The sequence below is a fragment of the Oncorhynchus kisutch genome, linkage group LG16 (genome assembly GCF_002021735.2).
Source record: "Oncorhynchus kisutch isolate 150728-3 linkage group LG16, Okis_V2, whole genome shotgun sequence".
NCBI classification, from domain to species: Eukaryota; Metazoa; Chordata; class Actinopteri; order Salmoniformes; family Salmonidae; genus Oncorhynchus; species Oncorhynchus kisutch.
The window spans coordinates 28,718,339-28,731,560 of NC_034189.2; the positions used below are offsets into that span (position 1 = coordinate 28,718,339).

At 42.5% G+C, this 13,222-nt stretch overlaps 1 protein-coding gene across 2 annotated transcripts; it reads left to right on the top strand.

The window, feature by feature from the left end:
* The first annotated feature begins 125 nt into the window (after positions 1 to 125).
* Positions 126 to 12,831, top strand: alpk1 (alpha-kinase 1). 2 transcript variants are annotated; one of them, XM_020504344.2, is made up of 14 exons: positions 126 to 232; positions 811 to 958; positions 6,282 to 6,436; positions 6,702 to 6,900; positions 7,264 to 7,323; positions 7,407 to 7,493; positions 7,603 to 7,679; positions 7,835 to 7,930; positions 8,075 to 8,179; positions 8,355 to 10,152; positions 10,605 to 10,752; positions 10,970 to 11,132; positions 11,824 to 12,010; positions 12,187 to 12,831. In XM_020504344.2, exons 2-14 carry the CDS (start codon positions 841 to 843, stop codon positions 12,366 to 12,368), a joined length of 3,375 nt encoding a protein of 1,124 aa, XP_020359933.2. In that variant the 5' UTR covers positions 126 to 232; positions 811 to 840; the 3' UTR covers positions 12,369 to 12,831. The 2 variants fall into 2 exon arrangements, with proteins under 2 accessions (XP_020359933.2, XP_031648028.1); XM_031792168.1 differs by lacking the exon at positions 126 to 232 and adding an exon at positions 5,962 to 6,101 and having other exon boundaries at positions 868 to 958.
* Positions 12,832 to 13,222: the final 391 nt, after the last annotated feature.

The window sequence follows — 13,222 nt, forward strand, 5'->3', positions numbered from 1 at the left end:
AATCAATCGATTTTATAACAGTAGGCTATTTATTAGGATCAATAAAGACACTGGTGGCTCAAGTCACAGAGAGAGAGACTCGCAATGCCCGTGTGTTTTTAAACTAGAGATGCCCACGTGATGTCAATCAATCCTAAATTCAGAATTTAAACCAATGAAATTGCAGTACTCACAAATGCCCATCCTCCAAAGTTCTGCCCAACCAGGAAGTTAGAAGCCGACGGTGTCCGAGGTAGGTTTTAACTTTATGGAAACGTCACGTCGTATCTTTTGTAAAATAACACGATATCATCAGCACAAATATACTGATGTCACTTAACTTTGATTTTTCTCTGCAATAAGTCATTTATAAGATGGGGCAAATAGAAGCCGATACATGTTACTTTCACGTTTACTATTGCCTTTCTCTGGTTGACTGCATGCTTTACCAACAGTCACTGTCCGGGTATAGTTGATCAGCTAACCAGTGTAGTCATTTAGTGGACACGTCATATTATACTTATCATAAGTACTGTATTACTTACCCTACTGAAGCCTACAATTCTCTGCATTTCTGTCTATAGCTTACTATACAACAGACTGTGATAGGAAATATAGGTAGTCTATTCGGTGTCAATAACCGTTTATTTTTGTCTCATCTCATACCAGACCATTGGCTAAGCTAAATAAGCGGGTTGTTTCCTTCAGTGGAAACTGTAACACACTCAGCTTCTCACAGGTTGTGGAGCGGGCCCTGGGACATGGGCATCTGTTTATTTTCATACACTGATCTTCTCTTGTATACACATCGATTCATTGTATACATTCCAGAGGACTGACGAGAGGTTACTAAAAGGCACCATGGACAGCCAGGAGGTGGGAGCCATGCTAGAGGAGTGTCACAGGGTTGCGTCTGCAGCAGGTCTGGTGGTTGTGGAGCCCACAGAGGAAGTCAAGCTCAACTTCCAAAGATGCAGAGGTACTCCAGCAGAGGGTGCTCTTTGCCTAGTTCTAAAATTATGGCTGGGACAAAGTTTGTAGCTTTGCGGGGCCATAATGTGTTGTCAGGTGTTTAAATCTAGCGTAGAATAGGATTAAATACAAATCAAATAACTTAATTTGCCTTCCCGAGTTGCGCAGCGGTCTAAGGCACTGCATCGCAGTGTTTCAACGTCACAACAGCCTGGGGTTAGATCCAGTCACTAATGGCTGTGACTGGTAGTGCCATAGGGTGGTGCACAATTGGCACAGCGCTGTCGAGGATTTGGCCGGGGGGACTTTACCTGGCTCATTGCGCTCTAGCGACTTGTGGCGGGCGGGGCGCCTGCAGGCTGACTTCTCTCTTCAGCTGATCAGTTTTTCCTCCGACACGTTGGTGTAGCTGGAACCACCGCTACCTCACCTGAGCGTAGTTTTCTGTCGGAGTAAACCCTCGAGGTTTACTGTTTGTTTTATTGTTCACACCTTTATGCAGGAGTTTGCATTCACTCGATATTGAGTGAGTTGAAAACAAAGGGGTTTGAGAGATCTTACAAAAAGGAAAGCCGTGTTTTTATATTATAAACGCCAGTAATGCAGATTTTGTCCATCTTCAGGAAACTCCATTTGTGTGAAAAATGTTCTCTTTTTAGTCACAATAGGGAGATAGGCCTATCTCGGTCATGGATCAAACCATTCTGCTGGTGTTTTGACGCTTATCCACAAGTTATGAAAGGCGACATTCTAGAATCTACATCTTCACAATGGGTCATTTGTTTTGTACTTTTACGCTTTTTTTTCTCCCCAATTTCATGACATCCAATTGGTAGTTACAGTATTGTCCCATCGCTACAACTCCCCTACGGACTTGTGATGGTCGAGAGCCATGCGTCCTCCGAAACACGACCCTGCCAAGCTGCACTGCTTCTTGACACACTGCTCGCTTAACCTGGAAGCCGTCCGTACCCTTGTGTCAGAGGAAACACCATCCAGCTGGTGACCTAAGTCAGCTTGCAGGCGTCCGGCCCGCCATAAGGGGTCGCTAGAGCGCGATGGGACAAGGAAGTACCGGCCAGCCAAACCCTCCCCTAACCCGGACGACGCTGGGCCAATTGTGCACCGCCTCATGGGTCTCCCGGTCATGGTGGGCTGTGACACAGCCTGGAATCTAACCCGGGTCCATAGTGATGCACCTTACACCGCTGCACCACTCAGGAGGACAATGCTATTTTCATCATCTGTAATGTGTATGGACATAACTCGAAGGTGCTCCAAATAAGACCCCTTTTTTTCCCCAAATTGCCAGAAAATTATAGGATTTACACAACAAATATTCAGAGACTTTTCTAAATCTCTCAGGGAATTTTAATGAAACACCTGATGATTCTGACTCATTCTAGGTGGAAAACGATCAGCAAATCTCTCAAACTAGCAATATCATCAGAACATTATGCAAGGATCTCTCTGTTGATGATGCCTGACATTATTTCAATCCGGGTGCAAAGGGTTATACAGTGGCTCAAAAAAGTATTTAGTCAGCCACCAATTGTGCAAGTTCTCCCACTTAAAAAGATGAGGCCTGTAATTTATCATAGGTACACTTCAACTATGACAGACAAAATTTGGAAAAAAATCCAGAAAATCAGATTGTAGGATTTTTAATGAATTGATTTGCAAATTATGGTGGAAAATAAGTATTTGGTCAATAACAAAAGTTTATCTCAATACTTTGTTATATACCCTTTACTGGCTAGGCCACTCCAGGACCTTGAAATGCTTCTTACGAAGCCACTCCTTCGTTGCCCGGGCGGTGTGTTTGGGATCATTGTCATGCTGAAAGACCCAGCCACGTTTCATCTTCAATGCCCTTGCTGATGGAAGGAGGTTTTCACTCAAAATCTCACAATACATGGCCCCTTTCTTTCCTTTACAGGGATCAGTTGTCTTGATCCCTTTGCAGAAAAACAGCCCCAAAGCATGATGTTTCCACCCCCATGCTTCACAGTAGGTATGGTGTTCTTTGGATGCAATTCAGCATTCTTTGTCCTCCAAACACGACGAGTTGAGTTAAAAAAAATATATATATATATATTTTGGTTTCATCTGACCATATGACATTCTCCCAATCTTCTTCTGGATCATCCAAATGCTCTCTAGCAAACTTCAGACGGGCCTGGACATGTACTGGCTTAAGCAGGGGGACACGTCTGGCACTGCAGGATTTGAGTCCTTGGCGGCGTAGTGTGTTACTGATGGTAGGCTTTGTTACTTTGGTCCCAGCTCTCTGCAGGTCATTCACTAGGTCCCCCCGTGTGGTTTTGTGATTTTTTGCTTACCGTTCTTGTGGTCATTTTGACCCCACGGGGTGAGATCTTGCGTGGAGCCCCAGATCGAGGGAGATTATCAGTGGTCTTGTATGTCTTCCATTTCCTAATAATTGCTCCCACAGTTGATTTCTTCAAACCAAGCTTCTTACCTATTGCAGATCCAGTCTTCCCAGCCTGGTGCAGGTCTACAATTTTGTTTCTGGTGTCCTTTGACAGCTCTTTGGTCTTGGCCATAGTGGAGTTTGGATTGTGACTGTTTGAGGTTGTGGACAGGTGTCTTTTATACTGATAACAAGTTCAAACAGGTGCCATTAATACAGGTAACGAGTGAAGGACAGAGGAGCCTCTTAAAGAAGAAGTTACAGGTCTGTGAGAGCCAGAAATCTTGCTTGTTTGTAGGTGACCAAATACTTGTTTTCCACCATCATTTGCAAATAAATTCATTAAAAATCCTACAATGTGATTTTCAGGATTTTTTTTTTCTCCCATTTTGTCTGTCATAGTTGAAGTGTACCTATGATGAAAATTACAGGCCTCTCATCTTTTTAAGTGGGAGAACTTGCACAATTGGTGGCTGACAATACTTTTTTGCCCCACTGTATGTATGGATATTTCTTAATTCCATTATTTTACTTTTAGATTTGTGTATTGGTGTGAATTGTTAGATACTACTGCACTGTTGGAGCTAGGAACACAAGCATTTAGCTACACCCACAATAACATCTGCTAAATATGTGTATGTGATTTGAATTCTTCAACTATGCAGTCAGTTGTAGCCATTAAATGTGCCAATGAGCTGAAGCACCTGAAGAACCTTAGAGAAAAAGATTTGATGAGCGAATTTGAGCATTTCTGAAGGAAGATGATCTTTCTCAAGAAGAAGACTCTATTTAAATCTTTACAATTAGAACAGCTTTACACAGATTTGGCAAAGGGTGCCTTTGACAGACCAAGAGCTAAATGGATTGAAGAGGGGGAAAGAAACACCAGTTATTTTTAATTATCAACATTTATCAATTCCTTTTATGAAAACCTTTACAACTCACAATTTCAGGGCGATGGTTGTGAAAGCTACATTTGCCACATTCAGAATTATGTCCCTGTAATTGAAGATGATTTCCACTCAGTTTTGCGATTCACCTGTGTCAATCAAAGAAATTGGAGAGGCTCTGAATTCAATTTAAAAATGTAAATCACCTGGCCCTGATGGCCTGTCAGTTGAATTCCACATGCAGTTTTAGAAGTTACTAGAAGACCCTATTTTTTGGTGAATGGTGAAATGGTCTCCACTATGAAACAGGACCTTATTTCACTGTTTCCGAAGCCTGGTAAAGACCAATTAATTTATTAAATATTGATTGCTCTCGTTTATGCCAAATGATTAAAGAAAGCAATAGATACCATTTTTTTATAAATTAGACTCAAACAGGATTTATGAAAGACAGTCACAAGTTCCAACATTCTTTTAGTCCTGAACCTTTTAGATTATTCAGATGCAATTGACTCGGATGCTGTTTTATTTTTGGACTTTTGTAAAGACGTTGAACATGAATTTCTCTTTCGGTCTCTGAAACGTACGTTTTGGTGAACATTTTTATCAAAGTCATTCACATATTTTACAAATATATAAATAGTTCTGTGATACCTTAATATATCCAAAAGATTCAGTATCAACACAGGTGTATGACAGGGATGCCCAATTTCACCCTTTTTATTCATTTTGTTAGTGGAACTTCAATCTCTAGATATTCTGAATAATGCAAACCTGCATGGCTTATCCATTTTTAACAGAGAAATCCAAATTTCCCAACTGGCTGACAATACTACTCCTTTTTTTTTAAATACAAAAGTTAAGACAAAGACCATGCCCTTAATGCTATCACAGCATTCTCTGTTGCATCTGGATTAAAACTGAATGTTTTCTAAATGTGAAATCTTATGTTTTATATGACTCTGATGATAAAGAAATATAAAATATTCCTGTAAAGGCCTGTTAAATATTTAGGAATACATCTATCCAAAAACTACTTTGTCAGTCAATTTATGAATTTCTCTCCTAAAAAAATGTAAAATATATTTAATAATTGTCTACAAAGGGATCTAATTTATTGGTCACATTGTCACGCTCGTCGTAATGATTAGACCAAGGCGCAGCGTGTATAGAGTTCCATATATTTTAATAAAACTGAAACTCACCAAAAGAACAAATGAAACGTGAAGCTACTGGTGTGCCCTCAGGCAACTACATGTAGACAAGATCCTGTTCCTCGGCGTACACATCATCTGTAAAATCATCTGTAAAAATAGGTCTCACAAACTAAACAAGTAATTCCTCTCAAATAAAATATCTGAAGGTCTGGAAATGTTGCATTTTGTTGACCTAACACTTTCAATATAATTTGATTGAAAAGATGTGTTGACAATACAGAATCCATTTGGTATTTCATTCCAAACAATGTGTTTAATAAATTGGGAGGTCTTCCGTTTTTATTGAAATGTAATTATATTCCTGAAAGATTAGCCGCGAAATTGGCTAGGTTTCACCAACAAGCTTTAATGTCCTTTTTGGATTGTATTTAGTATTTTCTTGTTTATACCTGTGTTTTGTTGGACATGTTTGTAGGGATGTAAATTGTTAATTTTGTATAAAAAAAATGTAAAAAATACAATGGTGCAGCTGGCTTCCGGATTATGCGAGCGGGTGTCAAGAAGCGCGGCTTGGCGGGTCATGTTTCGGAGGACACATGCCTCGACCTTTGCCTCTCCAGATCCCGTTGGGGAGTTGCAGTGATGAGACGAGATCATAATCACGGAAAAGTGGGTTAAAAATAACGATCATTTATTGTGAATGACCTTATCGCTTACTGTATAATGAACCCATTTTAACTTTAGAGTAGCTTTTAGGTATTCTCAAAGCATGATATTTAAGTAAACTTTTTTATTTTTTTACTTTTCTGTATTTTTCTCTTCACCCATATTCTGTCCCCTAATTTCCAGAGTCCCTGTCAGTTGAACTGAGCATGCTACTGCAGGAGGCAGTGGCGATGAGGTGGCCATTTGTACCAGAGAAGTGGCAGTACAAGCAGTCCGTCACTTCCCAGGACAAAGTCAACTTGAAGGACGTCATTAGTCTGCATCTACCACAGCTACTGGTAATATGGCCCTACACGGCTGCCACTCATATCAAAGCAAAATCAAACAAAGCACTCCCTGATGAAGGCATGTGTTTTCTAAATGTGTCAATGGTAGACTAGGGTGACATGTGGGACGCAGGCTAAGATATATTTTTAGAACTGTGTTTAATTTATATATCGACATTTTTTATTTTGACTATGAATGCACTGATTCAAGATGCCAAAAAAAAACTGCCATTTATCACAAAAAGACTATCTTCAAAGTATTTTTTTAATGTGTCAGGCTCTGCTGAAGGCGTCCATCTTGGCCAGGGAACCCCAGTGGGCGGCAAGTGTGGTCTTCCTGATGGATCGGTTCCTGTATTGGACAGATGAGTCCAGCCGGCTGCTGAAGATCACCAAGCTCCTCCACAGACACTACCCAGGAACCCCCATCGCCCCCCAGCTGGTCATACGACAGGCCAGGGTCTATCTCAATGACGGTGAGTGAGGTCATCATTCTGCGACTTCAGACTATATTTCTCACAGATTGGTTATTTGTTGTTTACTGACGATATTAGAGTCCAGCTCTTTATCATGTGGTGTCTCCATGCTGTGTATTGGAATACTAGTTATCTGTTTTTGATTTATTTACCATACTATCAAGATAAAGCTCCTTAACCTTTAAGTATAATTCCACCCCAAAAGTATATCTTTAAAATGTGATTGCTGACAAGCAAAACATGTTGCGAGTATGCCAACAATGGACTAATGAAACAAATACCCCAAAAATATTTTTGGGGTGGAATTTTCCTTTATGTAATATTGCTTTGTATCATTTGTCATGCTTGTTGTCTCACCCACAGGTAAACTCCAGAAGGCAGAGTACATACTGAGCAGTCTCATCAACACTAGTGGAGCAACAGGTAGGCTTACAAAATACAATTCTCTTACCATTTAATGTTCCCCCATGAGGGTCTGTGTCAACGTGCGTGTTTGAAATCTGCAGGTTGCTGGATATATCAGTCTGACAGCGATAGGACTCTCATCCAGGCAGTCAGTGTGCAAGTGCGTGGACAGGTTCTGCAGAAACTGGGTAAGGGAAGAAAGAGAGAGAGAGAGAGGATGTATAGCATTATGTTTACGCACCCCCCCCCCCCCCCCCCCCTCCCTCCCCCATCTCTGAATTGTATGTTTTGTCTCAGGACTGTGGCTGGAGGCTGCTGAGCTGATCTGGACCTCCCTGGTCGGCTATTACGCTCTTCCTCAACCTGATAAAAAGGTGGAGCCTAAACATCCAGTGCACCCTAATGAATAACTGAATACTAAATCTGTGAACTGCTCATATTTTTCCTCCAGTGGTGTTGAAAACTACTTTATGAAGGTTTAATATGTGTTTAGTATGCGTTTTAACTTAGTATTAATTTTGATTTGTAGGGCATTGGAACGTCCCTTGGGATTCTGGCCAACATATTGGTGTCTATGAATGATGGCGACTTCCATGCATTTAAGACCAATCCGGGCATTGACTTGGTGAGCACTCAGTCTTTAACCAATGAAATCACTTGTGTTCTAAAGATACACATTGACGTCTGTGTAAGTTCTATGATTTATGACGCTTTTCTAATGTCTCTGACCGCTACATGACCTCAGTGTATGCCTTTATGTCTGGAGTAGAGTTTCCTTGAGAACGATGGCCACCGTCTCCTCTCAGCAGCTGAGGCAGCTAAAATGGCGGTGGTGTACAGCCAGTATGCCTCACTGTACGTGTTAACCAATGTGGTGAGTCCTCTCTTTCTCTCTTTTGTGTTTGTCTTGGGGAGGGGGGGGGGGTTGTGGTGGATAAGCGAGAAGTCTTCTAGAGAGGCTGGAGCTTACTGCTAGGTGAGCACTGTGACACAACTGCCTATTAACATAATACTAGATATTATGCTATGTCATTTCTTTCTTTCTCCAGGTCACCCAAGGCACCTGTCTGTTGTCCTACAGTTTCTCAGTAGAATGCCCCCCCTCGGACAAACACTCCTTCCTCCTCCAGGCCAAGGAAGCCTTTGAGATCGGCCTACTTACCAAAACAGGGGGGGACATGGTCACCAGCAAACAGGAGCTCCACACATTCCTCAAGGCAGCCTACTCTCTGACTGTCAGTCACAAGTGGCTGGGCACCCCTCAGAAGACAGTGGACCAGGCCAGATTGGTATGCCGGGAGGCTTTGGAGAAGTTCTATGCCTACTGCCATGCAGACGGCCAACAGAGAGATGCTCTTTGCACTGGAGTTATGAGTCTGATAACCCAAGTGAAGATTCTATTGCGGGTCAATCCATTCTTGAACTCAGACAAGGGGTCGTTTATCCCAGATAGCTATAGAGACGTGGTGGAAGAGCGAGCAGTGCGGTTCACTCTGGATGGTTTCTCCCAGGTGATGGGGAGGTTCAGGCAGTACCACACCTCAGTGTGTGAGGCCTCTGAGGCAAGCTGTAGGAGGAAACATGAAGGCCACCAGGCTGGACTCTGTATAACAGCACTGGGGACCACAGCAACGGCCCCTAACACAGAGTGTGCCACTGAGAACCACAAGCCCCAAAAAGCCACACATAAAGAAGAGTTACACAGAGACAAAGCACCCTTTTGTTTAGCTCCAAGGTTACCTCAAGAACAGGAGCTCTGTACAACTCTGGGTAGCACTGAAGAGCTACCAAGCAATAGCTATAATAAAATGTCCCTCAAATCACTCAGTAGCAGCTTTGGGTCCTCATTTGAAAAAGTATCTTTGAACAGCACTGGTTCTCCCCTCAGCTGTAGTGGCAACAAAGATGGCAGTGTTCCGGATAAGGTAAACATGGAGTATCTGTGCGATCCAAACTGTCTCACCGAGGTTAGTGAAGATGAGTTGGAAAATGGGTCAGAATCTAAAAGCAAGACCAGGAAAAGAGATATCAGAGCAAGTCTCAGTGCTCAGGCAGGATCCAACTCTTCCACCCGGGTCACTTCCTCATCATCCACCCACACCGGAAGTGATGTTGAGCAGTTTGAAATGATCGACGAACAGAGTCTAATAGAGACTGTGGAGACCGAGGAGGAGTGTCGCAGGTGTGGTGCGTCAGTGTCGGTGAGACCTACAGGAGAAGGAGTAGTGACTCATCCAGAGTACCAAGACAAGTCGAGGACTTCCTCTTTTAGCTCCATTGGCGACAGCCTCGGCTCCCAGTCATCATGGCAGAAACTATCCCTATCTGACACATCCCGGGAGGCAGCTGCAGTACCACAAATAGGTTCTGCAGCCCCAGCAGCTGTAAATGAACACCGAGGTCCCGCCTCCTCGCCGGTAGTTCCGAACTTCAATGTGGATCAAGAAGCAGAAACGGAGGAAGACACTGGATCCGCTCACCCTTTTGGGCCTAACAGTGCTGCAGCGTATCACAGAAGACCTCCACAACTAGGATCTGAGGGCCTCATCCCAGAGCAGTGTCTCTCTACAGAGATAGACAGCTCCTATGAGATGGTGGAGAAAGAGATAGGACACATAGTCCACAACACTGAACCCTGTGCTGGAGAGCAGATTCCCTCTCACCCAAACTCCTCATGCTATACCTGTCTAAAGCACGGCATCGTGGGTGGTCTAGTGCCTGAGAACCAGTACGTTTTGACAGAGGAGGACTACATCGCCCTCCTGGCTGGGATGTGTCATGGCTGTATGTTAAAGAGACTGCAGAGTGACATGAAATTCAAGCTTGGGAAACAGAAAAGCGCCTACAGTGAGTTCCTTTTACCTCGTAGTGTTATAGAAAATGTAAAGTCATGGTTGTTTTGTGTTTTTCAAGGTAAAAGGCAACTTGAAATACTTGAAATAATTAAGTACTAATAAGATGAAATATACAAATGTAATGTTTACATACAGTTCAATGCTTTCAAAAGGTTTAATGCACCAACGGCCACTTCAGATGGAGGTTATTTAACATTAAGATTATGTTACATAAGATGCTCAATGTCTTGAACTTGTACTCGACTATCCTTAGACTGTGATGGAAATGACTCGGTTCTGAACATATACACTATTTCCAGCATACACAGTGGTTCATGGTGAACTTGACACCGGTTGCACTGAAGTTTCCAAAACAGAAATGACAAGTTATTTATATTACATGGTAAAAAAAAAATATTTTGCGTAGTAATAACCTCAAAAAAATAACTGTGTTCTTTTCTCCAGGTGCTCTCCTTCTGAAGTACTCCAGGGCCTCTGGATTGTGGACATCCAGAGAGACCTATGTGTACATCGGAGAGCCAATAGGGAAGCAAGGCCAGCAGAGAATAGCATTATGGGTACAGTTTCTACACCAAGAGGAGAGGCTGAGTAGGTCAGTAGGGATAAATCAAGATTTAATTTAATCCAGCTTTGACACACAGAAACATCTGAATCCTAACTCCAGAGATACTCACATTTTCGCACAGTCTCCCATCGACATCGATGCATGGTTTTATGTTTTTTGCAAAAGTAAACATTGTGTGACCGTCTCGAGTTAGGATTGGGCCCTAACGTGAACATGTTCTCCGCGTTTTCATTTCCCCCTTCAGCTATGTGGGGAAGGAGTACCTAGAACCTAAGGGCATTCAGTTCCACCTGAGTGACGTGGAGAGGCAGATGACGGCCCAGTACTACGTGACAGAGTTTAACAAGAGACTCTACAAGGAGAAAGTGACCGCTCAGATCTTCTTCATCCCTTCAGAAGTGCTACTGGTAAGGCATTAACTAACGTCCCACGAATCATTGATTCATTGGTGATTGTAAGTGCTCTGATAGCCTGGGCCCAGATCTGTTTGAGCAACTCCATAGAAGTTGGCGATACAGCACAAACAGGTCTGGGCCCAGGCTAGTACTCCGTGGCTTAGCTTCCTGATGTATTATGCAATGAGGTGATTGACATTTTAATAACACCGTTCAAAATGAAATATTGCCATACTTTTCCAGACACCACCACAGACACACACACACACACACACACACACACACACACACACAACTAATATTTTTTATCATTTGATTTGCTTTTTTAATTAGCATTGGGACCTGTTGTGCCAAAGCCACACTTCACCAAATCAAATTAAATAGAGCACATTTCATACACAGTGAGTGTGCTTTACCCTAAGAAGGAAGAAACCAATCCAAAGAAAGAAACAAACTTCACCATGGTCATATTGAAAGATGGGATTTTTATTTTCTGATAGCTGCTTATTATGAAGGACTGTTTTTACTTGCCATGACTGATATGTGGTTGTTTTATCGGCCTTAGTTGAGTGCATTGACTGTAAGTCGCTCTGAATAAGATTGTCGACTAAATTACCAAAACGTATTGTAAAATGTCATGTTTACACATCTTCAGAAGAAGTGAACCTTCCTCCTGTTTAGACAGCTGCTTGTTTTGTTTCAGATCTTGGAGGGGGATGAGGTGGTGGACTGTGTGACAGTGGAGCCCTACATGCTGGGGGACTTTGTGAAGCTCACCAACAACACAACTAAAGTGGACAAGCGGTTCAAGGCGTCAGAATATGGAATCGCTTTCGGACATTTCACCTACCAGTTCTCTGGATGCCAAGAGGTTGTTGTCGACCTACAAGGTGTGCGCGTGTACATGCGTGTGTGTGCGTGTGCAGTGTGCGTGTGTCTGTCTATGCCTCAGGTGACTAGAACGTTCATTTGTTGAATCTTATAATTCAGGATTTTACATTACATTTTCTACATGTCACTAAATGTTTATTTTATTTTATTTTTCTCTCTCTCTTTCTTTCCCCAGGGTGGGTGACCGCCAATGGGAAGGGGCTGACGTACCTCACAGACCCTCAGATCCACTCTCTCAGGACCCCTAAAGGTGCCACCAACTTCGCTGAGAGGGGGGTCAGTTATTTCCTAAAGGACCAGCATGGACCAGAATGCAACAGTATCTGTGACCTACTGTCACTGGGCAAACTGCAGTAACATATGTCTTGAAAACAGTGACGTCTACTCCAGATAGAGATGTGTGTGTTTGCTTGGGGCTCCTTGACAACTCTCGAACAACATATTGTTTTGGCCTAAAATATGTGCATTGCGATCCCCTACTACAATGCACAATGCACATTCTGACCTATTAGACTATGGGCTGATCCTGTGGTGAAAACCGCAGTGTAGTGAAGCACATTCGGTAGCATGTGATTTCATTTCTAGAAGTGAGAATTGCCTGCCCCGTTTACCAACCACAACCAGTTCTGTTCAAATCAGGCCGTACTGTATTTTCAATGTACTGTAAATGTTTTCGTGACCCTTGATACCACTATGGTTTATGTATTTATTACCTCTGTTGTAGCCCACAATGTTTTATTAAATTGACATTGATCTGTTTTAATTGCTTTTGAATTGATTACATCGTATCACAGAAATTAAAGATGAACCTGCTACTGTGTATCCGTTCACCTGTCTCTAGACCAAACAAGGAAGTTTGTTGCTCGACTGATTCGACCAAACAAGGAAGTAACATCCATTGGTCTGGTTAGATTAGCCAGGATAGCACCTGACACTCACCACAAACAAATGAGGCGCCAAATGATTTGTTAATTCAATGTTACTTGTTCACATCTCGCTGAGTGAACCAGGGATGTATTCATTAGGCACCAAATGGAAGAAAACTGAAACAGGGAGGGGCTACTTAGATTTGTCCAATAAGAAATACTCATTTTGTTTTAAAACATTTACAGTTGTGTGCCCTAATGGATACAAATCGGAATGACTTACACAATATTCACTAGGCGTAAGTTCAGGCACTCTAGTTCTTTGCATCAGGTGACTTGCCCACC

Coding starts and splice junctions, on each gene's coding strand:
- alpk1 (XM_020504344.2), top strand. CDS start 841: ATGGACAGCCAGGAGGTGGGAGCCATGCTAGAGGAGTGTCACAGGGTT. Junction 7,324..7,406: donor CAACACTAGTGGAGCAACAG/GTAGGCTTACAA, acceptor TGAAATCTGCAG/GTTGCTGGATATATCAGTCT. Junction 8,180..8,354: donor TGTACGTGTTAACCAATGTG/GTGAGTCCTCTC, acceptor TTCTTTCTCCAG/GTCACCCAAGGCACCTGTCT.